Genomic DNA, 23,526 nt, shown 5'->3' on the forward strand with positions numbered 1-23,526 from the left:
AAAGCAGGAAAAAACCTCTCTGACCTCAGCCGCAGCAATTTCTTACTTGACACATCCCCAAAGGCAAGGGAATTAAAAGCAAAAATGAACTACTGGGACCTCATGAAGATAAAAAGCTTCTGCACAGCAAAGGAAACAATCAACAAAACTAAAAGGCAACCAACGGAATGGGAAAAGATATTTGCAAATGACATATCAGACAAAGGGCTAGTATCCAAAATCTATAAAGAGCTCACCAAACTCCACACCCGAAAAACAAATAACCCAGTGAAGAAATGGGCAGAAAACATGAATAGACACTTCTCTAAAGAAGACATCCAGATGGCCAACAGGAACATGAAAAGATGTTCAACATCGCTCCTCATCAGGGAAATACAAATCAAAACCACATTCAGATATCACCTCACGCCAGTCAGAGTGGCCAAAATGAACAAAACAGGAGACTATAGATGCTAGCAAGCATGTGGAGAAACGGGAACCCTCTTGCACTGTTGGTGGGAATGCAAACTGGTGCAGCTGCTCTGGAAAACAGTGTGGAGGTTCCTCAAAAAATTAAAAATAGACCTACCCTATGACCCAGCAGTAGCACTGCTAGGAATTTACCCAAGGGATACAGGAATACTGATGCATAGGGGCACTTGTACCCCAATGTTTACAGCAGCACTCTCAACAATAGCCAAATTATGGAAAGAGCCTAAATGTCCATCAACTGATGAATGGATAAAGAAATTGTGGTTTATATACACAATGGAGTACTACATGGCAATGAGAAAGAATGAAATATGGCCCTTTGTAGCAACATGGATGGAACTGGAGAGTGTGACGCTAAGTGAAATAAGCCATACAGAGAAAGACAGATACCATATGTTTTCACTCTTATGTGGATCCTGAGAAACTTATTAGAAGACCATTGGGGAGGGGAAGGAGAAAAAAAATGTTAGGGAGCCAAAGCATAAGAGACTCTTAAAAACTGAGAACAAACGAGGGTTGATGGGGAGTGGGAGATGGGTATTGAGGAGGGCGCCTGTTGGGATGAGCACTGGGTGCTGTATGGAAACCAATTTGACAATAAATTTCATAAAAAAAAAAGTTTTTAAAAATCCCTGAATAAATAAATAAATTCAAAGAATAGGATTGTTTTAAAGTAGGCAGTGAACATGGGAAAGAGAGGATGTTGTTACTTCTCGGACACAAACTTAGCCTAAGATATGCTTTCTGGAAGGCGCCAAGGTCACAGTGTGTATGATGCAATGAGCCCTGAGAGTAACCAGATTCCATGTACTGGAGAGCAGAAGCATGGAGTTTATGTATCTGTTTATGGCATCAGGAACTGAAGCTAACGGACGTTCAGAATCCAAACTAAGGTGCAGCCTCCCTCTCCTCTTTATTTGGCCTCCCTGAGGAGCAGGCTACGATGGGAATAAGAAGGAGCCAAGAGCACACATTTCTGAATGACTCTGAGGGGCAGCCGCAGAGGAGCAATAAAGAAGAGCGTGAAGGATAGGGCAGAGAGGAAGGACAAAGTGTTGCAGGTGACAAACAGGGGATGAGTTTATTTGGGCTGCCAAAGGGGATTCCTGGTTCCCAGCTCTGACACTCCTGAGCATTTCCAACTTGAAAACCTGTGCTCCAGCCAAGGGCAATGCCAAGAGTCCCCATGGGTTCTGGGTCATCCTTAAGAACTGGGAGAGGACACACGGCTAACAGAGGACGGGGAGAGAGCGGCTAATGGCACCGCGCAGGTCACTCAAAGCCCGTCCTCAGGATCTTGTCTCCCTGAGATCGTAGAAGGGCTAAGAGGCACTAACTTAAGGCTGCAGGTGAGGACAGGAAAGGCCCTAATAATAACCGATAATAACAGGGGTCAGGCACTGACACTGGAGTGTGACAAGGAGGATGGTCACATGGTCATACTCAGAGGAAACTCCTCTGTGCTACCACTGGGAAGTGACTCTCCTTCCCCCACAGATACCTGGGAGGCCTCTAAGCCCCAAATCTGCCCCTTGTGAGTCAGACACTAGGCCCTGAACAGAATGGCTCACAGGACGACAGCAATGAACCCAAAGCTGGAACCCAGGAGAAGTTCAGGGCATTGTGAGGGAGCCATACGGGCTTTATTTTTCCTCCTCCTCTGTTTCTCTTCTCCTTTTCTTTCTGAAGGTGCTGCCCCATCACAGTCTGATGTACTATGCCTGCTGGGGGCCTGAATGTTCCCCATGTGCATGTAATTTAGGGCTCGTGTGTGTGTGTGTGTGTGTGTGTGTGTGTGTGTGTGTGTGTGTGGAAAGTACTAGAAAGCAACGCAATTCAGGCCAAAGGAGAGCTCCTTCCATGCAGAGCTGGGTTCAGGGAAGAAAGGGCCACTTTAGGTGCCCTTGAGAAGCTGGAGGAGGGAGCCTGATGACAGCATCTGCCTCCACCAGTAAGGGTTCCCTGTGACTGCAGAGACCTCAGCACCAGAAGCCAGGTGTCTCCACCCACCACACAAGACAACAGCACAGTTCTCAAGGACCACCAGGTGCCATCAGATGTAAGCAACGGCCCTAATCATCAGTGAAGTCGCAGGAACCCTTTTCACTTCGAGGGTCAGAAATATAAAACCGAACCCTCGCGCATGGCTGGGGATTGCAAAATGGGGCAGCCACTTTGGAAAGTGGTCTGGCAGTGCCTCAAAATGTTAAACACAGAGTGATACACCCGAAAGAAATAAAAACGTAAGTCCACCTGTGCACAACGTTCATAGCAGCTGTGTTCACAGTGGCCGAGAAGTGGAGGCTACCACAGTGTCCATCAACCGTGGATGAACACAGTGTGACAGATCTACGGACTGTTACTCAGCAAATAAGAAGGAATGAAACTCTGGCACATGTTAAACATGATCAGCCTCCAGTGAAAGAAGCCAGGTTCAGATACCAAACGCCCAGAATAGGCAAATCTGTCGAGGCAGAAAAGAGATTAGCGGTGTCTCTGGTGGTGGTGGGTAAGGGAAGGTGAGGAGGGAGATGGGGAGTGACTGTTAAGGGCGACAGCATCTCTTCGGGGTAGAATGAAACCTTCTAAACTTAGATTGATAAAAGTCTCCCAATTCTTAAAAAAGAAAAACCATTAATTGTAGAGTTTAAACGTGATGGTATAGAAGTGATATTTCGATGCTATTTTTTTAAATAGAAAATAAGTCACTATAAACTCCACCTGGAATGCTCAGACCAAGAAATTAGCAGGACTTGTTGCCTGTGGGAAGGAAATCTCTGGGAAGTTTTGTTTTTACCTGAAAAGAAGGTGTGGACACTGCCATAGCCCCTCGGTTGGTATTATTCTGGACAGCACAGAGCTAGGAAGCAAAGCAACAGAGGGCTGTGGGAGACAGACGGCATACAGGAAGTGCCCTTAATACCACAGGGCAGCAAACTCTGGCGTGCCACCTGTTCTTGTAAATAAAGTTTTACTGAAACACAGGCACATTCGTTCATCTACAGATCGTCCGAGGCCGCTCCCATACTCTAATGACAGAATAGCCGCAACAGAGTATGGCCTGCAAAACCTGAGCCATTTACTACTACTGTTCCTTTACAGAAAAAGCTTGCTGACCGTTGCTCTAGACTCACAAGTCTAGAGTCTTGCTACTTAAATACGGTCCCCACACCAGCAGGATCACCTAGGAGTCTGTTAGAAATGCAGCATCTCAGGCTGCCCCAGACCTACTGAATCAGAATCTGCATTTGTGTTAGTTAGCTGCTTCAGTGCACAAAGCAGATGCGAAGATGGGATCGATGTACGACGAATTAATTAGGGGCGACAACTACGAGAGAGAATAGGATGGGAGCCTGAAAAGGCTGGGGGAGCCATCAGTCCATGCTGCCAGTCTGACCCGGAAGGAAGGAAAGAGGGAAGGGAGGTTTGGTGGAAGGCTACTGTTCGGGCTGAGGAACCCTGCCCGAAGAAAGGGGCTGCTCCCATGAAGGTGGGAGGGGGCCCCGCACCCGGCAGCTCCTCTCCCAAGCTCCTGACGCACCTCCATAGTCAGCAAAAGCGAAATTTGAGAGCCACGGCCCCGTTCTCCAAAGAGCCGCCGGTTTCAGGAAGTTCCTCTCACCATTTTTCTCATCCCTAATGGGTGTCCAGGAATCGAATGTCTACCTTACGTGTCCTGCAAACGTAAGTGACAGCCTAACACTGTGCTGGATATCTGGGGATGGCAAAAGTGAATCAGACACGAATTTGGCTCCTGAGGAAATTTCGGCAGATAGAAACGAGACATGTGCCAGAGCTAACGAGGCAGGAAGCAATGTGTGCCCCCAGGAAACCACACCCGAAGGGCTATGGAAGTGGGGAAGCAGAGATCACCCTCACACAGGGAATCGGGAAGGCTGCATGGCCAGGGGGCTCAGCAGGCAGCGGTGAAAGGAGGGACGGAGTAACAGCCCGTTTCACTTCTCACACTAGACGTCACCTCCCTTCTGGAGGGGCATACAGGCACAAGATATAAAGTCCCCATGGGCAGATGCTAACTTACAACCATCAGGGCACATGCCTCGTCCACACAAGCACGCTCAGGTATCTCGTCCTCGCCAAGGCAGGCAAACCCACCCCCAGGGACTGTCGTCGGCATGCGCGTCCATGGCTCTTCCATGCAAAGGGTAGGGGTGCTATAACTTTGCTGTACATCTGGGTCCCGGTCCAGGGAGCAGGGCTATAATGTGGAAGGAAATGGGTAACTCCTTAGGGTCCCATGAGGGCAAACACTCCGACTTTGACCGCTATTGTCACATACGAAGAGGCAGCTAAGGGAGATGGTCACAGACTCCTCATTCTCAGAGGAGCTCTGAGAAAGGTATGTATGTGGCTCTTCCCCTGTCATTAAGACTGGATAAAGGGGGACAGAGCACATATGGCCCTTTTAAATTCTTTTCACGTCTACACTGACACTTCTGCGTATGGGAACCTGTCTTCTGTGAAGCTCCGTGCTCTGCACAATGAAACTTCTTACCCTGAGGACGCAGCTCCCTTCTTGGGAGAAGGGGGTATCTTAGCATCCCGTGACACCGCATTTCTTAGATGTCATTCAAAACAAAACACAGAGTCATCAAGGTGCCTAAAGAAGGCCAGTTAGACACTAGCCCTCAAGAAAACCCAAAAAGGGCTGAAAGTTGTGTCAACTATGTGAACATGTACATTTTTCTGAGGAGTAAGGACAGCTTTCATCAGATTCTCAAAAAGGTTTGGGATGCCAAAGAAGCTTCAGTGCCACTGTCCAGTTCATTCAAAATAGTACTGCCCAAGCTAAAAAGAACACATGATTTTAAAAAACAGAGTTCTTTTAAGCATCTGATTCTAGTGTTCTCAATCATCTTGAAACCATCTTGTGAAAATTCCTATTTACCATCATTCCTGTCTCACAGATTAGCTCACTAAATTCCTAAGAAGTGAGAGTTAACATCCCACCTAAGGAAAAATTACAGGTTAGTGGGTAGAACCAAAGATGAGCAGGTTCATGCCCACTGTGCTTAGTGATGACTCTCTCCCGCTATTAATACTATGTCATAAGTACCATGGGCCAAGCCCCGTGTTGGGCACTTTACATATATGACTTATGTAAACAACGCAAGACATTATCTCATTTCTCAATGTGAGGAAACCAAGGCTCCAATCAGTTCAACGGATTGTGAGAACAGAGCACTGGTAAGTGTCGGAAGTGGGATCTGAGGCCAGGCCGGTCTGACTCCCCAGTTCTGTACTGGGATATGTTCTGAAACTTGGATCCTCAGAGGAGGAAGATAGGTCTTCAAGTCAGGGACAGTTTCTTAGACATCTTTGTATTCCCTACAGTGCCCTGCCAGGCTTTGCATGGCAAGGCGCTCAGTAAATATTTGTTGAATGAAGAAACGTGGGTCCAGGCTCTAATCCTGCCATGGACTTACTGACTCAGTCGCCTGCAACTTGGAGCTGCAGGTGGTTACTCAGCTGGGCGACTGCAGGGAACATTTGAAATCAATTATGGGTGAGGAGGAACCTATTAAAAGTCTCTCTTCTGTGTACGCTGGGGTTGAAGGAGGGGAAAGGAAGTTGAGAAGGAGGGAAAGGAACAGGATGGTTTCAGGGGTGGGTGCTGGAGCTTAAGGATTTCATCAGGACGGGACAGAATTTGGCTTCTGTCCACTGCTGAGTTCCAAAAGTCCAACCAAATGGGCTCCTGACCTCAGGCTACTCCTCCTTGGCCCCACGTCCCTAAATTGCCAGGCCCTTGAGAAGTGACTTTTAGGGAGGCCTCTACGCTGGAGCAGCTGCACACGCCCGTTTCCTAGGTCTCCATTGCCCTGCTTCAGAGCACAGGCAACAGGCAACTTTGGGGGTGCCTACCTCTGGAGTGGGGGGTAGGGAGTCAGCACCATCACGCCCCCGTTAGGGGCCAGAGAGAAGCTCAGCACCGAAAGGCTGAGGCCTGCATTGCCCTTGGCCATAAATAAAAGGATTCCGGCAATCCATTCTGGAGTTCAACTTCCTATTTTGGAAGAACGTGGGAGTTTGGGGTGGAGGGGGAGGTAACTCCAGTTGATTTTGTTTTCTTTACTAGTTGCTACAAGTGCAGGGTGGTCATAACCCCCAAAATGCCACCTTAGCCCTATCACACAGGTCCTGCAAAAAAATACTTGCATGAAGCCGACCCTAAGGGATGCCTACCAACAACACCCTGGGAGCGGATGAAACAAGACAACCCAGAGGCCAGGGCAGGGGCACCAACCCAAGAAACCAGACACATTCCCCACTACGTGGCTTCCCTGGAGCCGCCTCCTCTCCTGTGCGTGAAGCAACACTGCCACCTAGTGCCCTGCGTGCAAAGTACTCCCTGAGGTCCCACATCTCTTGGGCGGGGCGGGGGTCGGGGGGGGGGGGGGGGGGGGGGGCCCGGGGGGGGGTGGTCCTTCACCATGGCCAGTGTGGCTGAATGGCTTGATGTCCCTGCTGAACGGAAAATGCCCCAAGTTTGGGAGACTAAGAACTGGGAGCTAAGTGGGTAGAGGCTGAGGTTTGAGAGCCATTGGGAAAGAGCATGGGAGTCAAGTCTTCAAGCACCTCAGATTATCCTCAGTGGTGCAGCAGAACTTCAAAGGCTGAATTACGTTTAGCTCCCAGGCACACGATCTAATTGTTATTCTGCACAGGTGAAGGCCCACCGGCCCAGGGACAGGCAGTGACCTGCCACAAGGCCAGTGCTGGGTAAGAGAGGGGAGATGGCCTGGTCTGTTGATAGGCGTAAGCAAGTTAGAACCAATCAGAGACCTTTATCCCTAAGGAGGCCTTCCTTTGGCCACCTCGTGTCTCTCAGCCAGGGCCCACAGGAGCTAAGCACAGTGAGTAGACAAAGACGCCTATGCCCTCGGGAGCCCGGCCGCTAAAATCCTAAAGAAGGAAGGCGTCGTTCCCAGCCCCCATCTTTCCCAGACTGTTACCCTAAATCTTTCCTGAAGATGTTCTGATGTGCACAACTCTGAAGAAAGATAGAGAGCAGAAGGTGGAGAGGAGCTAGACCTGGGTAGTCCCTGCCCTCAACCTTCCTGGTGTGGACCTAAAGGGGAAATACCAGTACACCACAGGGGTCCACTTTGATTTCAAGAGGGAAAAGCCCCAGAGGCTACACTGTCTGCAAAAGATTTCCTGCCTAGTTTTACATGCTTGGGGACGTAAGGGAGTTCAGAGGGGCACTTCGGAGAAGGATCGGAGTGTGTGTGCCGTGGCATTTGAGGAGGGAGGGTGGCTGGTGGTGGACAGGTGGGCGAGGGAGGGAGATGCACTGGGGGCTGGTGGGGACGTGCCCCACGGAGCGCCGGAACTGGAATCAGCTCAGGATGCCACTCTCTGCAGAGCACGAGACAGGACACGGAAGGGATAGGACAGAGGGCAGGCACCCAAGGCCTGAATCTGTTCCCTCAGCTCTGGGTTTTAATAACTGAAAGCAACAGTCTCTGAGAGCCTCGCTCATATATTCCTGTTGGAGCCTTCTCTAATTCTTCACAGCCAGGGAACTGATCCCAGGTCCCTCCGTGGCTACTGCAGGAGGCGGGGGAAGCGGAGTCGTGGGTCTCGGTCTAGACTGCAAGCACAGTTTCCCTGGCAGATGGGCACTAGGAAGCGAGATGAGGCAGCAAGAAGATGTCATCTGGGAAAAGGTGTGAAGCTGCCAACTCTGATCAGATAATCATCTCATTATTTCTTCCATTTGGCCCCAGAATAAGGATTTCCTTCTCTCTCTCTGCCACCACCTATCTCACAGCCCAGCCCCTTCTCTCTTCCCTCCTCTCGCCCCCTCTCCCACCCAAAACTAAAATAAAGCAAAACCACAAGACTCTAGAGTGCTCAGTGTCTGGGAATCCCAGCTTCCAAAGGAGAAATTGCAGCCAAAGAGGGGGAGACAGCGTGTCCAGAAGGGATGTTCCAGCAGCACCCCCAGTGAAAGAGGTTCCCTCCCTCCAGGTTTCTTTCTCCAGGCTGAAACTTATTTGTAGGCATCCGGCAACCTGAGAAGTTTTTAATTTGGGGAGCTGTCAAGCACCTCAGGAGCTCAGGGGATCCGCTCCCGCTCTGCGTCTGGCACACCTCCCGTGGTTTGGTTTCCCCATCGATGCAAACAGGACTGGCAAACATCAAAGGGCATTGTAGATGATACAAACTAATGAGATTACAATGGATCCACTGTGTGCCCAGCCTGGTGTGAGGCTCTATCACGGGGGGCACCCAAATGGATAATGAGACCGTACACGGTGACCTACGGGTCTAACTCCCACCGCTTGCTGGAAACCTCAGGAAGGCCACAGAAGAGTTGTTCCTAATGCCATCCTTTTCTTTGTCCTTCTGGGTGACTTTCCGTGAAAGCCAAGATCTGGGTATAGTGCAAGATACATACGGGTAGAGTTCTGAGATGTTACCTCTGACCAAAACCATAGAGTTCTACACGGTTCCTTTTTACGTCCTCAAACAACACCAGCGGCCTGGCGTGGGAGCGCCCACCTTTTCCAGCAGACCCCGCTGTTCTCAGGCTGGATACATGACCGTTAGGACAGGCAACAGGGACTCCAGGACCCGGGCCAGATAGTGGTTTTCTGCAAAGTTCCAGGGCTGCTCCAAGCAAGGGGAACTGCCAGGATTTATGGTTGCGCACCTGGCAACCTTGTCCTCCCACGGCCCAGCCCTGCCCCTCCCGTGGCCCGGCACCCCCTACCCCTACTCCGGGCCTGGCTCACTGCACGGGTCCTTGTCCTCACGTCCTCACGTGCAGCATCAAAGGTGCCCAGGCTACGGGAAATAGAGGGCGATACCTCTTCCCCATTGACAAAGACCCAGAGACCTTCCCCTTTAAGGAGGGGTAGGGAGTGAGCCGAAGGTCTGCTAAGTGCAAGCGCCATCCATGTACAGAACCACAGGAGATCAATACTCATTGGGACAATGCTCTTGTGGTTAGAGTCATTATCGTGGATGATGTCTGGAGTCCGGCCGTGCTGATGAATAAGAACCCTTCCCCCTCTCTCCCTGGCCACCTCTTCCCGGCTTTCCTGCCCCTGCCCCCTTCGTCTCTGTGCCCCCTTCACCTAACCCCGTCAAACGTGAAGCCAGCCGTCCCCCAAAGACCACGGAGAGCCCAGGAGTGGGCCGTTACCTGCAATGATGGCTGGGTTGTTCTGTCCTCCCTCCGGTCTCACCCAGGCTTCCACTGTGAACGCCTCCCGGGGAATCTCAGCCAGCACTTCTGGACGCAGCAGGAGCCGCCCCCGCCTCCCGGAGAAATACAAGACAGGCAGTCCTCCCTGGGACTCTGCTTCCCAGGAGGGGTCCCCTCCACCCTTCTGGATGCCGTCCTCCGACGGACTCGTTCTGACCCCGTGCGCAAGGGGATGCTTCGGCCGCGGCCGGAGATGCTGGGCAGAGACACCGGGCTCTCCCTGCTCGGCCCCTACCTGCCCCTTCACCACCTGGCGACGACGCCTGGTCTTGGCCCGGCCCTTGCTTTGGGTCTCTGGTTTGGGTTCCTTTGGGCCCACGAAGGTGGTAGCAGCCGTGGCAGCCGTGGCCGAGCGTTCCCGAGTCCCAGCCTCACCTAGAGACTCCTTGGATCCTCCATCACCAAGATAAGTGTCATCGTCTCCCTGCAGCTCAGACCGCCCAGCGGGACCATCCCTGTCCCACGAGGCGGCTGGCTGCTCAGCTGTGCCCCTCAGCCCCACACCTCCAGCTGGGCTCGCAGCCCCCGTGGAAGCTGGCTCACTGCGTCCCGCGGGGCGGGTTCCCTGCCCCCCCACGGGGTAGGGCCTCAGGTAGTCCCCAGGCCTGCTGGGGTAGACCCCAAAAAGATGATGCTGGGGAGCGGCTCTGGGTCTTGGCGGCCTGGCCCCCAGCCAACAGCGTTCTCCTTCCGACAGCACCTGGTTCAGGCGTCCCCTCTGAGCCAGGGACCTCTTGCGTGCCCAGCCCGGCTCAGAGCCGGCAGTGCCGAGCACCCACCCGGCCAGAATCACCAGGCTTATTCTCAGGATCTTTGGGCCCATCATACCTCCCCCAGCTCTTTACACAGAACCAGAAGTCAACTTCTGGGTACCACACCGGAGTGATGGGGGAGAAGAGGAGGAGACGGCTAGCAGTGGATTCGCAGTCACCGGGGAAACTGTTTTCGTTCAGGGACCAAACTTTCAGGAGCAGCAGCACCCAGGGAGTGTGTCTTCTGGCTCCCTGCGCGGGGCGCTGTGCTGCGTGAGCTGTGCTGCCCTCTCCCTTCTCCCCTGACCTGCTTCTCCTGGCTCTAGTTTAGTCCGTGCAGCACGAAGTTCATTTCTCTGGGTTCCTCTGAACCTCCTCCCACACGGCTCAGGTTTCTTTCTTTTTCTGTCCCTTCTTCACTGGCCCCTCCCCTCGCTGATACTACAGGAGGGACCCACGGATGGAGGTGAGCCAAGTCCCTCTCAAACACACACTCCCTCACCAACACATACCCCTCGCTACCTGAAGTCATTCAAAGGACGCCGATCTTCTAATTTTCATGGCTTTCTCCTTCTTCCTTCCCTAGGAGTTACGTTCTTTTCGTAGCCCTTAACCTCAGATAGAGCAACCTTCAAACAAATCGCGAGAAGAACTTGCATACAGAGACACAGAATTTGATGCTTATTCTCTAAAAATGCAAAAGGATTCTGGGGGCACAAAATTCCAAGCTGGTACTTAGCTTTTGCTCTCCAGATGTCCTCCTCAGCCAGATGCCCATCCAGCTGCCAGTCTGCCTGTGCAGGTCAGTGTTTCCCTCAGCCCGGTGCTTGGGCGTGTGGAGTGGTGAAGGTTTTCTAATCCCCTTCCAACTTGGTGGTGTGTTGTAAGTCTCCGTGAAGTTCTCCTTGGGGAAGCCAGTCTGGTGTCCTAATAACCTGATGAGTCTGACAGCCCTTGACTTCACCTTCTGGGAGTCTCGTGGGTCCCTGGGAAGGTGGGAAAGAGAGGCAGGAGAGCATGTACTTCAGGGGACCTGTTCTCTCTGGTGCCTCCTGCTCTCCTCTCTCCCTCTCCCTCTGCCTGTAATTATCGTCTTGTTTGTTTCATTTAAAGACGATGATGATGTCAAAGCTAATAAGTTCGATGTATCACTCCACCTCCTCCCTGCCCCTCCTTCCTCCTGACAACCTCTCCACCTCACTGAGGCACTGGGGACAGGCACGACTTCCGGTTTCCCCGGTAAACATCTCGGGCTTTCTCCTCCAGCAGCCGCAGCCTACACAATCAATAACAATCAATACTGTCTTGGAGCAGTCTTTTTGGTGTGTATTCTCTCTCTGTCTCTCCCTCCCTCAGACACACACACACACACACACACACTCGCACACGTGTTGTGAACAGATCTGCTTACTGTCTAATAACCCCCCACCAGCCTCTCAGGGACCACTTGCTTCTCTCTCTTTTGTTTTGCCACAAGCCTCCTGTATTTTTTTTTCCTACTTCAATCATTTGGGATTCAAAAGAACAATGCCCCAAATTCACTTTACACTGGACACTGGGAGAAAGGAGAAATGGACGCATCTGACCTAAGAAGCATTAAATGGAAATGCCATGAATCGTACTCCGTAGATCTTCCTATTCTCTCCGAAGTTCCTCACTCTGAAGTTACCAAAAGTCACCATATGCCGAGTGCGCAAATAAGCAAATGAGATGCTCAAAATAAGTAATTTACAAAAATGAACAGCTAAACCCAAGCAGCTATTTCTTCCAATTGATTTCCAATGAATGGACAGGCTGGGGAAGTAAATAACGTGTCTCCAGCCTCTGTAATAATGCTTGCCTCGAGGCAGGCTATCTCAAGGAGTCCCACCCCCCAAACACATGTACGTGTGTATGCACACTCACACACATATGTGCACACCGAGAGCATGGTTGTGAATTCTTGACACAGGTGAGGATGTTTAACCACAGGTGGGTACAGAACAGGGAGAGAAACAGACTGGGTCCTTCATTCACTAAGAAAAATTACTTACGGTTCTAAACCCCCTGCTTGTGTTGCCCACACATAAAACACGCAGCCCACATACTTTGGAGTACGATCGCACTGCCTCTTTTGCCTTGAGACTCCTCACCGCCTTCTAAACTCCTCTACCCCTGCTAAGAACTGACTCGTTTGCTTTCAGAGTGCTGTGCCCTAATCACCCGCTCCCTGGCATGCCCAGCTCCCCTTTGCAGCATCCTCTGGAGCCTCAAAGTCAGTCCCCAAAGAGGAGATCAGTTCAGGCACGTGGATATTACTCAACAGAAATCCCTCGATCCCAGACTGCCTTTTTTCCTCTTCTCATTTTCCTATCTCCCTTCACTCCTTCTGACTTAGTCCTTTTTTCTTCTTCTTTTTTACTGCCCTCCCCCCTGCCCCCAACCACCATGAAGCAGCTCAAAAGAGTTTGGGGCTTTGGAAGGGAGGAGAGGGTGATGTAGAGAAAGACAGAAAAGCACAGGAAAGGGAGAGAGAGAAGGACAGGGCAAGGGAGCGGGAAGGGGGAGGGAGGGAGAGAAAAAGAGAGAGAGAGAGAGAGGAGAGAGAGGGAGAAACGCCAGGAAGGAAAGGAAGGAAGGAGAGGGACCTTAGTGTAAATGAAGAAAAGATACTCAGGTAAGAAAAGAAGAAAACTTCCCCCTCCCTCCTGCCACCCCCCATGACCCTCAGAAAAAGGTTCCATACCATTCATTTCAGGAAGGAGGGGTAACACAGCAAGGAAGAATCCCGCCTGCTTTTCTCCCCTGTTAATGTGTGAATGATCCTGCAGTCCCTATAGGTCTCTCCTGGATCTCAGCTGCCAGTAATCCATTCATAAGGTTTCAAGAAGCTACACAAAACTCAAGCTTCCAGTTTAGTTTCTCTCTCTCCCCTTCATTCCTTTGCTCACCACTCTCCTTCAGCTCTTGGCAGTCCAAAGTTTAAAAAAAAAAAAAATGTTGAACCATTTCTGTGTTTTCCTCCTGTTGTAACTTTTGCTGTGACATCATAACCCTGCCCACCAACACCCCACCTCTCGCTCTCCTTTCCATCCCACCCCTCATCAGCCCCAGACCCCCCAAAGCACCCCCCCCCACGGAGAAGAAGGGCTCCTGTCAGTTCCAACGTGTGAAAACACAAAGCTACTAGAAGGTGCCCCTCTCTCCCCTCGGCCCCCTCCCCTCTCCCCCTCCCTGCCTTACCCACCGCTCAGCCACGGCTCTCTCAAGGCTTGTAACAATGATCCCATCTGTTTGACATGTGCGGAAAGGTGGGCTGGATTCAAATAATCTGTCAAGTGGATCAGATAAAACACACACACACACACAGCAGCCCCCTCCTCAATTCCATCACACATGCACATCATGCCCCAGCAAAAGTGTGAGAGAAGTCAGACGTGCCGTGCCCGGCACCCACCCGGGATGCCAGGGAGGGAGACACCACATACGCCAAAGGCAACGCACATTTATATATACACAAATTTTGTGGCTTATTTGTTTATGACAAACACCAGCACCGGAGCCCCTACTCCTCTTCCCCAAGTCCTGCCACTCCGCAAGTGCACAGATTGGAAAGCTGGTAGAATCTGTTTTGAAATCTCCAACGAGAGGGTTTTTCCCCCTTTTTTTCACTCCAAAGCACTATCTGTGGCGATCAGACTCGAGCAGGGTTGCCAGCAAATGCAGGAGGCCCCTTCTAGGGTACAGGCTTTCAAACCAGCAAAGCCAGAGGGAATGGATTTAAGGACACACAGCAGGAGCTGGCTGAATTTATTTTATTTTGACGGGGGTAGCTGGGGGAGGAATATCATTTCTGAAATGCCCAAGCAATGAAGGGAGAGGATATGGATTTCTTAAACAGTTTTTGCAAGAGGAGCGGTGTCTTGTTCTGCAGGTAAATCTATGAGGCGAGAAATTGGAGCTTAGAGATAAACAAGGACCGAGAGGGAGGGAAGGGGAAGGAGACAAGAGAGGGGGAGAGGGGCAGGGGATGGGGACATGGGGACGGAGAGAGAGGGAAAGAAGGGGAGAAGGACAGAGGGGCGAGGGGAAAGGAGAAGGAAGGGAAGAGAGAGGAGGGAGGAGAGAGGAGGGCAAGGGGGAAGGGGGGAGGGGCGGGTTGAGGAGGAAAGGAGTGAAATGGAAGGAGGGGGGGTGGGGGCGAAGGGAAAAGAGAAGAGTCTGGAAGGAGAAAGGGCTGAAGAAGAAAAGCAGGGAAGAGAGGAGGGAAGAATGAGACCGAAAGGAAGGAAAACAGGGGAAGAGGCGGTGAGGCACATAAAATATGGAGACCAGGAAGGCAGTTAGAGCCATGATGGCAAAACACAAGGAAACCAGAGGGGCAGGTGAGGAGAGCCACTGCAAAAGGAGGCAGAGATTGGATTTTATGCACAGAAAACAAAGGACACTCAGTGGAGGGGCTCGCTCTAGTGATCAGACACGTTTCAGAAAATCAGATTGCCAGGGTTCAACGTTGTCTCTTTAAGTAAACCCCCATTTCCTCCTCCTTCCCTACCTGCACCCTTCCTCCACACCCACCTCCACCTTCCTTCATTCACTTTTTGTTGCCAGCATTATCTTCCCCTGGAGAATACTCCAGTCCAATTCAGACACCCATCCCCCTCCCCCTCAAAAAAGCCACCCTTAATGCTTGGTAGCCTCTTTCTTTGCTTCTGTCCACAGAGGGCCCTGGCTCCTCTTACCTAAAGGTTGAGCTGTTTATGACAATCTGCACTTTGATTTCAACCCAAATGATACCATGTTTCCCTTAAGCCCAGGGACCGGCAGGGCTGTTACTGTTTGTATTTGCTGCCATAGTGGGGCTGGTCAGTTTCCATTAGCATTGTCATTATTATTAAGAGTCTTGGAGCACTGGGAGGAGCCGGTCCACGTTGGCATCCACCTGCAGTGTAGAGCGTTAGGGAGGAGAGAGAGGGGTGGGGGGTGGGATGGGACCCCTTAAGATGGTCACTGATCCTCTCTGACTTTCTGATTCCAAAATGCGATCCCCTGAGGGAAAAGCTCAGCTGGGAGCCGGCCAGGGAGCTTAATAATAAAAGCCTCCCAGAACACAACCAAATGCAGTATCTATATATAGGAGCCGGATCTGTTTTCGCTACTTGCACTCTAAAATGACACCCGGAAACAAACATTTCAGCAATATGTTTATTGGAATCTTATTCAGCTAGTGCTGGAAAGAGTGAGCTTCTCTGAAGGATTTCACTCGAAGGCTCAGGGCTGTTGCTTTCTGCGCCCTTTGCTCCGGTGCTCAGAGCTGGGAGTCAGGGGCCCTAACTTTCAAGGGGTCGCTTGAGATGCCTCTAGGGTGACCTACCACAGCCCGCTCTTTTGTGGGTGAGGAAACAAGAAAGAAATCACACAAAAACAGCAGGGCCAGACACAGCATCCAGGTCTCCTGAATCCCAGTCCAGGTTTTCCCTCTTCTGGTATGCACCTGTCTTACTGTTTTGGTATCTGCATACCAACTGAATAGGAAGACCGGTATTGAAGACTGGCCTCTCCGGTTCCACATCCAGGCAAAAATGCCCAGGGAATATATGTTGGTCATAATGTGTTCCGTAACTCAGATTCACACGGCACTCAGATGGAAACGCAAATCTGCATTTCCTACTCCTCCCTGTGTATTTTGAGCCAAGGGAGGCCCTATCTTTTTGTCAAACTGTCTGGTGCTCCGTGTGTCAGATAGTCATATTTTTTTCCACACTACTATTACGATTATAAATTATTATCAGTGCTAATGGTAGTGTTTTTCTAAGTGCCTTTCATCCCAGGTTAGGCTCCCCCACCCCTTGGGGGTTGCGTGGTGGAGACAACATGTCAGAGATCTATTTCCCCTGCTGACAGTCCCTAATGGGAAAGTGCTTCTTGTAACATTTCAAGCCTTGGGACCAGCTTGTGGAGCCCTTCGGCTGGGGAGAGTTTCACAGTGATGCTGGAACGCGCTCTGCTCACCAGAGGAACAAAAGCTCTCCTGGGTTTACGCGTCAATCAGGACTGCCTTTCCAAGTAGAGTTTGCTCAAAAGACGGTCTGGTAACAAAAAGGACAGGAAGACCGTATACTGGCTTCTCCTCTGACCTCGTGCACATCTGTGTTCATTCTTTCTTCCCATCTATAACAGCACAAAGGCAAGGCAAGTGGTATGTCCATTTTACAGATGAGGACACTGAGGCTGAAAAGCTAAGCAATTTACCCAAAGACCTGTGGAAACTAAGAATGCAGCCAGGACATACCTTAAATGCATTCTGCTAAAGTGGAAGAAGCCACACTCCAGAGGTCATGTCCTGTATGATCCCATTTATATGACATTCTGGAAAAGGCCAAACTATAGAGACAGAAAAGATCAGTGGTGGCCAGAAGTTGGTAACTGGGGGAGAAAAGCTGAAGACAAAAAGCACAATGGGACTCTGGGGTGGGGGGACTGTTCTCTATCCTGATTATGGTGACGATGCAGGACTACACGCATTTGTCAAAACTCAGAGAAGTACAGACCTAGAGAGGTAACTGCATGCAAATGCTACCTCAGGAAACCCGATGCAGTGTGCCCACTGCTGCGGGGAGAAAAGTGGAGCCGGGGGTGGGCCCGGGATCTTTTGATTCTGCCTACAGCGTTCTTCCATCATTATCCTGCAGGTGTCCGAAGACCAGATGATAGCGTAACAGTGGTTGGTCTGTAGATCCCCTCACTTAGCCCCTCAGAGGACCCCGTGGAGCCAGACAGAACAGAGCAGAGCTAGTTCCTGGTCCCAGCTCCGTCAACCCCGATGACCCTAACACATCAAATAGCCAATCACCAAATGAGCACTGGCCACTGACTAGGCCACCGCTCTGCCACGAAATAGCTGCCTGACCGTGGGCAAGTTAACCAACTCCTGGGAGCTGTCTGTAAACTGGAAACATCGGAATAGAAAACCTCTAAGCTTTCTTCCAGGTCACACTTGAGCTTCTCTAATTTTCAGCCCACTGTTTTCCTAATTGTTTTCTCAGTTATTTAACACACACACACACACACACAGCCAGTGCCCACTTCTCATAAATATCTCAGAGAGTCAAGTATACTTTAGCAATGGACACCCCCATTTATTTTACTCCTTAAAGAAAGCCATATATTCAAAGACAACTCCACTGGAACACTGATGGGCAGCAACAGGGGAGTTTTTGAGTGCTGTCATTAGAGTGGCAAAGGTGTCCTATACAACATGTCACTGTCATATGTTTAGCAAATCAAATATCAGAACACATGGTATTAGTATGAAAATATTTAAATCGGAGCAGTTTTTAAATTTGCTACTGTGCTAGAATCTTAAAATTTGGTAATTCCCTCAAGATGGTAATAATAACATTATTAATAACAATAACTAACACTTATTGCTTACAATATGGCAAGCACCATCCTGGTCACTTTATATATATATATATGATCCTCACAAAAGTTCTGTGAGGTAGGGCCTTTTATTATCTCCATTTTCAAATGAAGAATAATAAAACCATTTAACATTTATTAAGCACATACCATGTGCTCAGTGTGGCATCTACTAGTCAATAGACACCTACTAAGCAACGTACATAAACTATCTCATTTAATCCAACAAGTAACCTATGAGATAGCTCCACTTTCTCCTTTTTTTATTTTTATTTTTTTAGTTTATTTATTTATCTGAGAAAGAGACAGTGTGGGCAGGGAAGGGGCAGAGAGAGGAGAGGGAATCCCCAGCAAGCCGACGCGGAGCGCAAACTCACAACCATGAGATCGTGACCTGGGCCAAAACCAAGAGTCACACGCTTAACTGACTGAGCCACCCAGGTGCACCTGATCCTCATTTTGAGAAGGGAAACCAAGGCAAAGAGTGTTTAGGCAGCTTACCTGGGCTTACGCACCTTGAAAACAACCACCTGTCTCCAGAGCCCACTGAGTCACTATGCCGCACAGCCTCTTCGTGGAGGATATAAATACACACCAATGAGGATCTGACTCCCAACACAACACCACCAGACTTCTCCTGATGAGGCCATTCAGCGGTTTCTCTGGAGTCAAGGAAGATCTTCCTTAGGTCTTTTCCTAAAGTCTCCCCTGGCTGAGGGGCCGGTGCCTTCAAAGTGGCCCCAGCTGATAGCAGCAGCCAGGTGCAGGCTCTGATTTTGCCAATGCTCCAGTACTTTCCACAGATGCCTGAGGACTCCTATTCTCACCAACTGTGCCCCCAGACCCATCACATCCCCACTGAAACCTAAGGGACATGTAACCAACCAGCTGCAAAGAGAAAGTGAGTCACTCCCCCAAGTCACTAACTCCATCTGGAAGGAATCATGCAAGATAGAGCAACGTTGAGTAGTCTATTTATTATAACTAACAAAAACTTTTCATACTAATAACAGCTATTAGTTGATGGTCTATTAACCATCATAAAATACATATTTCCTGTGTTCAGGTCAGCTCTGATACAGAACTCCAGGTTTTAGCCCCGATTCTACATTCTGAATGGTACTCATGTTATTTAATTGCTGAAATATGGCCCACGTGTAAAATATTTCAAAATGAATATGCCCCCTAGATGTCTTCAAGAAAGGCAACAGGCCTGTGGAAGAGGAAATACACCCTTCTTAAATGCCCACCCAGGCCAGCCTTCCTATAGATCGCAGCCACGGCTGGGAGCAGACAGAAGTGCAAACCCCGAAGCTTGTCAGGTGCCCCCCCACCTCACCAAGTCATCCAGCAGAGACCCTGTCCAGGAGCTGCCAAGATGAGTTCAAGTTTCTTTTCTGCAGACTAAACTCTATACAGTGAAGAGGGAAGGCTCTGTAGGTGACAAACACGGATTCCAACGTGGGCTCTGCCCCATGGCCAGTGTCGTCTGGGGCACATTCCAGGGCTACCAGTGAGGACAACGGCGTGCCTACAACCTAAGTGAGAGGCCATAAAAAGGCACATTTCTCAGCTACGTATCCAGAACAGTGAAAGTGCCTAGCAAACATTGGTATTACTAAAGATGTCAACTCCTTCCAATTTTCTACCCTATAAGTTTCGGACTTTAAACTTTCAATAGCCCCCAGAGATCCAGTTGGATGTCATTTCTTACTCTACTCAGAAGATCAGCCTTTCCTGTGTCCCAGCTGCCCCTCATTTGTTGAAATCTGTCACTGTCAATCCTGCCAGTCCATTTTTATAGTAAACATAAACATTTTGCACTGAAAATTCACAGTATGAGCCACCATACGTAATTGCAAAAAGAAAAAAAAAACTTAATGCTCTAACATTAAAAAAGAAAATAAGGCTATAACGAAATTAAGTGAATTTCAACATGTATGTATTTCTGCCACAACTACATTAAAAGATAAACGAAATCATCAAATGCTTGAATGTACTTCTCATGAATCAGTATGGACTTAAGAGCAATAACAAAACACTCAACAAACATTACAGGCATTTTTTTCCTTATGCCGACATCTTGAAATCACGGCTATCAAAGTATCTTAGTACAAGTTCATCGAGTCGGCATGGCTGCCATAGCTCCAAATGCAGAAGGACAGAGGCATGTCCATCAGTGGCTGAAACACCATAAGCAGCAATGCCATCAATGGCACGTTTCCAAAATGGGGAACGACCCTGGGTAAAATGTGCAAACCAATCAAAAGGCAATCTTTCTTCAATAACATGGAAGTTGCATTCCTGGGAAAGTGTATTTAAAGTGCACCCAAAAAAGACCTTTGTGATTGAAGCATCTGTATTGAAAATAAAGTTAACTTCCAGACTTGGATCATTATAAATGGGTTTTTCGTCTATGTGAATGTTCGGCCAGAATTCAAGAGTCAAGCAGGAGGAAGATTCATTCTGTGGGACTATCCATGCACTACAGGGAAGTCTGATGTCCCTAGCACGTGCCCACTGAGCCAACAGTAACCTCCAATCGCAGCGACACCAAAACCATCCTCACTATTTCCCAAAGCGACCCTAGGGGGCAGCACTTCCCCCACTGAGAACCACCCATCTAAACCAAGGCCAGAATATTATGCAGACAAATCGGGTTGAACCTTGTATATATGTTTGATCGTAACACACTGCCAGGATCCACAAAGGAGAAAGTCATGTGGAGGCTTCTAATTGCATTTCTTACGTTATTTGGTGAGAAAGCTGAAGTATCTATTCCTCACTAGTGGTTTGAACTGTGTGTGCCTTATATACACACAAAGATGCATAGAACGCATTCTACCAAATGATCACTTTTCTCAGTATCATCTATTGAGCTTCTCCCTGCTCAAGTAGCCATCTACTCGGTTCCATTAAAATCTTTCTACTTAAAAATAAATAAATAGAGGGGCGCCTGGGTGGCTCAGTCGGTTGAGTGTCTGACTTCGGCTCAGGTCATGATCTCACCGTTTGTGGGTTCGATCCCCGTGTCAGGCTCTGTGCTGATGGCTCAGAGCCTGGAGTCTGCTTCAGATTCTGTGTCTCCCTCTCTCTCTCTGGCCTTCCCCCGCTCACACTCTGTCTCTCTCTGTCTCTCAAAAAATGAATAAATGTTAATATATATATATATAATATATATATATATATATATACGTATAATATATATATATATAATATATATATATATTATATATACGTATAATATATATATATATAATTATATAATATATATATATAATATCCAGGATTGCAAATCTCAAAACTCAAATAATGAACTCTGATCCTTGGTCCTCAAGGCCACATAACACGGCTCAAATAATCACTGGAAAATTTCAGTTACCAAACCCATGGCCATCACTGGCTCTGAGTAGTTCTTGGGCTAAAGTAGTTAAGATCTCAGAAGCCATGGTGGAAATGCTAGTGGTCTCTAGAGAAATGTTTTCTGCAGAATGCTACACATACATTCCCCCCATGGAGTGTCTGAGTTCTCAGACGATAAGATACAAGCCCTGCCCTATATTGCCTCATAGACTTGCTAGAAATACCTGAACAGTAACAAATTGTAAGACACGGCTATAAGTACTATCTTGGAAGACTGAATGAAGTCCTCCCAGGCACCAAGGATAAAATAACCAACGGTTCATGCAGTAATCAAGGGGATTTCACAGAGGGGGTGATTTTTTAATAGAGTCTGAAATGAAGACTAGGAGTTTTCTAAGTGCGGGGTATTTCTAGAGAGCATGGCGTGAACAAGATGCCACAGTAACACTTCATTCAAGGCTTCAAGACAGCATTTATCGCTAAGTCCCACAGTTTACCCATAGTCATGTCTTTCTTCCCAATGACCCTGGAAAGCAATCTAGGGTGGTACCTGTGTCTTACTACCTGTGTATTTCCAGAAGCAATAAACAAAAACAAACACACACACACACACACACACACACACACAAAACAGGCTCAAATGAGGAAACCATGAAAAATTTTGATCACTGGGGAGAAGAAATTCCTAGAGAGAAGCAAATGATCCCTCCCTTTCCTCATCTGGCTATTGATGAGCCTGGAGCCCCTTCCAGCACACTAAGACCAGAAAGGGCATACAGAGGTTGAAAGAGTACCTACGGCTCTCAAAGATACAATTTTAAAAATATATTATTTGAATAGCGAAAGGCTACCTGTTCCTCATGTCTCCTTCCATCATCAGGCTCAACCAAGTCCAGACCTGAAAGAAAAGCATACCAAACACAAGGAAGAAAACAATTAACAAAATGAAAAGACAACCTATAGAATGGGAGATAATTTTTGCAAACTATATCTGATAAGGGGTTAATATCCAAAATATATAAGGAACTCCTACAACTCAATAGCAAAACAAACAAAAAACCTTCAAAAAATAAGCAAAGGGCCTGAACAAACATTTTTCTAAAGAAGACATACAAATGGACAACAGGTATATGAAATGTCACTAATCATCAGGAAAATGCAAATCAAAACCACAGAGATACCTCACACCTCAGGATGTTTTTGAATTATCAAAAAAGACAAGAGATAATGAGTGTTGGCGAAGATGTGGAGAAAAGGGAATGCACACTGGTGCAGCCACTATGGAAAACAGTATGGAGGTTCCTCGAAAAGTTAAAAATAGAACTATCTTGGAACTGGCGTGTATTATGCTAAGCAAAATAATTCAGTCAGAGAAAGACAAATATCATATGATTTCACTCATATGCGGAATTTAAGAGACACAACAGATGAACATAGGGGAAGGGAAGCAAAAATAAAACAAAAACAGAGAGGGAGGCAAACCATAAGAGACTCTTAAATACACAGAACAAACTGAGGGTTGCTGGAGGGGAGATGGGTGGGGGGATGGGCTAAATGGGTGATGGGCATGAAGGAGGGCGCTTGTTGGGATGAGCACTGGGTGTTATAAGTAAGTAATGAAACACTAAATTCTACTCCTGAAACCAATACTACACTATATGGTAACTAACTTGGATTTAAATAAACAAAAAAAGTAAATAAAATAAAACATACATTAAAAATAAAAATAAAATAAAATAAATATTCTATTTCTTACCTTAAAAAATAGATAAAAATAAAAACAATAAAATAAAAATGCAAAATCCATTCTTGGTCCATGGGCCACACAGCAACAAACCTGATCTGACCCACATTATTTGCAAACCTCTAGACTGAAAAGATTGAATTAGCATAAACTTTAGATGGAAACATGTAAATAAATGGAGTGCCTATGCATTATGGTGTCACTAAGTTTGGAGTATATATATAGAATTTTCAGACTTAAAAAAATTTGAAGGGGAGACGATTTTAAGAAACATCTCAAGGAAATAAGTTGTCATCCTCCAGAGCTCCTGAAAACAGTGGCACCAGAGGCCAGATAACCCCTCTCTGAAGAGGAATGATAAATATATTAAGATACAGGACAACTGACTGATGAATGGATAAAGAAGATGTGGTATATATAATATACAAGGGAGTATTACTCAGTGATGAAAAAGAATGAAATCTTGCCATTTGCAACAACGTGGATGGAACTGGAGGGTATTATGCTAAGTGAAATTAGAGAAAGACAAAAATCATAGGACTTCGCTCATGTGG

General features: G+C 48.2%; 1 protein-coding gene across 3 annotated transcripts in view; it reads right to left on the reverse strand.

The window, feature by feature from the left end:
• PAPPA2 (pappalysin 2) overlaps positions 1–16,827 on the reverse strand; it is a 274,955-nt gene extending 258,128 nt beyond the window's left edge. The window contains exons 1-2 of one of the 3 annotated variants that reach the window (XM_045452816.1): positions 16,736–16,827; positions 9,650–11,450 (exon numbers count right to left, since the gene is read on the reverse strand). In XM_045452816.1, the coding sequence (XP_045308772.1) occupies positions 9,650–10,538 (889 nt within the window). In that variant the 5' untranslated portion in view covers positions 10,539–11,450; positions 16,736–16,827. Of the gene's footprint in view, positions 1–9,649; positions 11,451–13,189; positions 13,459–16,735 lie in introns of those variants that run through there. The other 2 variants (XM_045452817.1, XM_045452815.1) reach the window with 2 other exon arrangements.
• Between the last annotated feature and the right edge of the window lie 6,699 nt (positions 16,828–23,526).

Source organism: Leopardus geoffroyi, chromosome C3 (assembly GCF_018350155.1).
Source record: "Leopardus geoffroyi isolate Oge1 chromosome C3, O.geoffroyi_Oge1_pat1.0, whole genome shotgun sequence".
NCBI lineage: Eukaryota > Metazoa > Chordata > Mammalia > Carnivora > Felidae > Leopardus > Leopardus geoffroyi.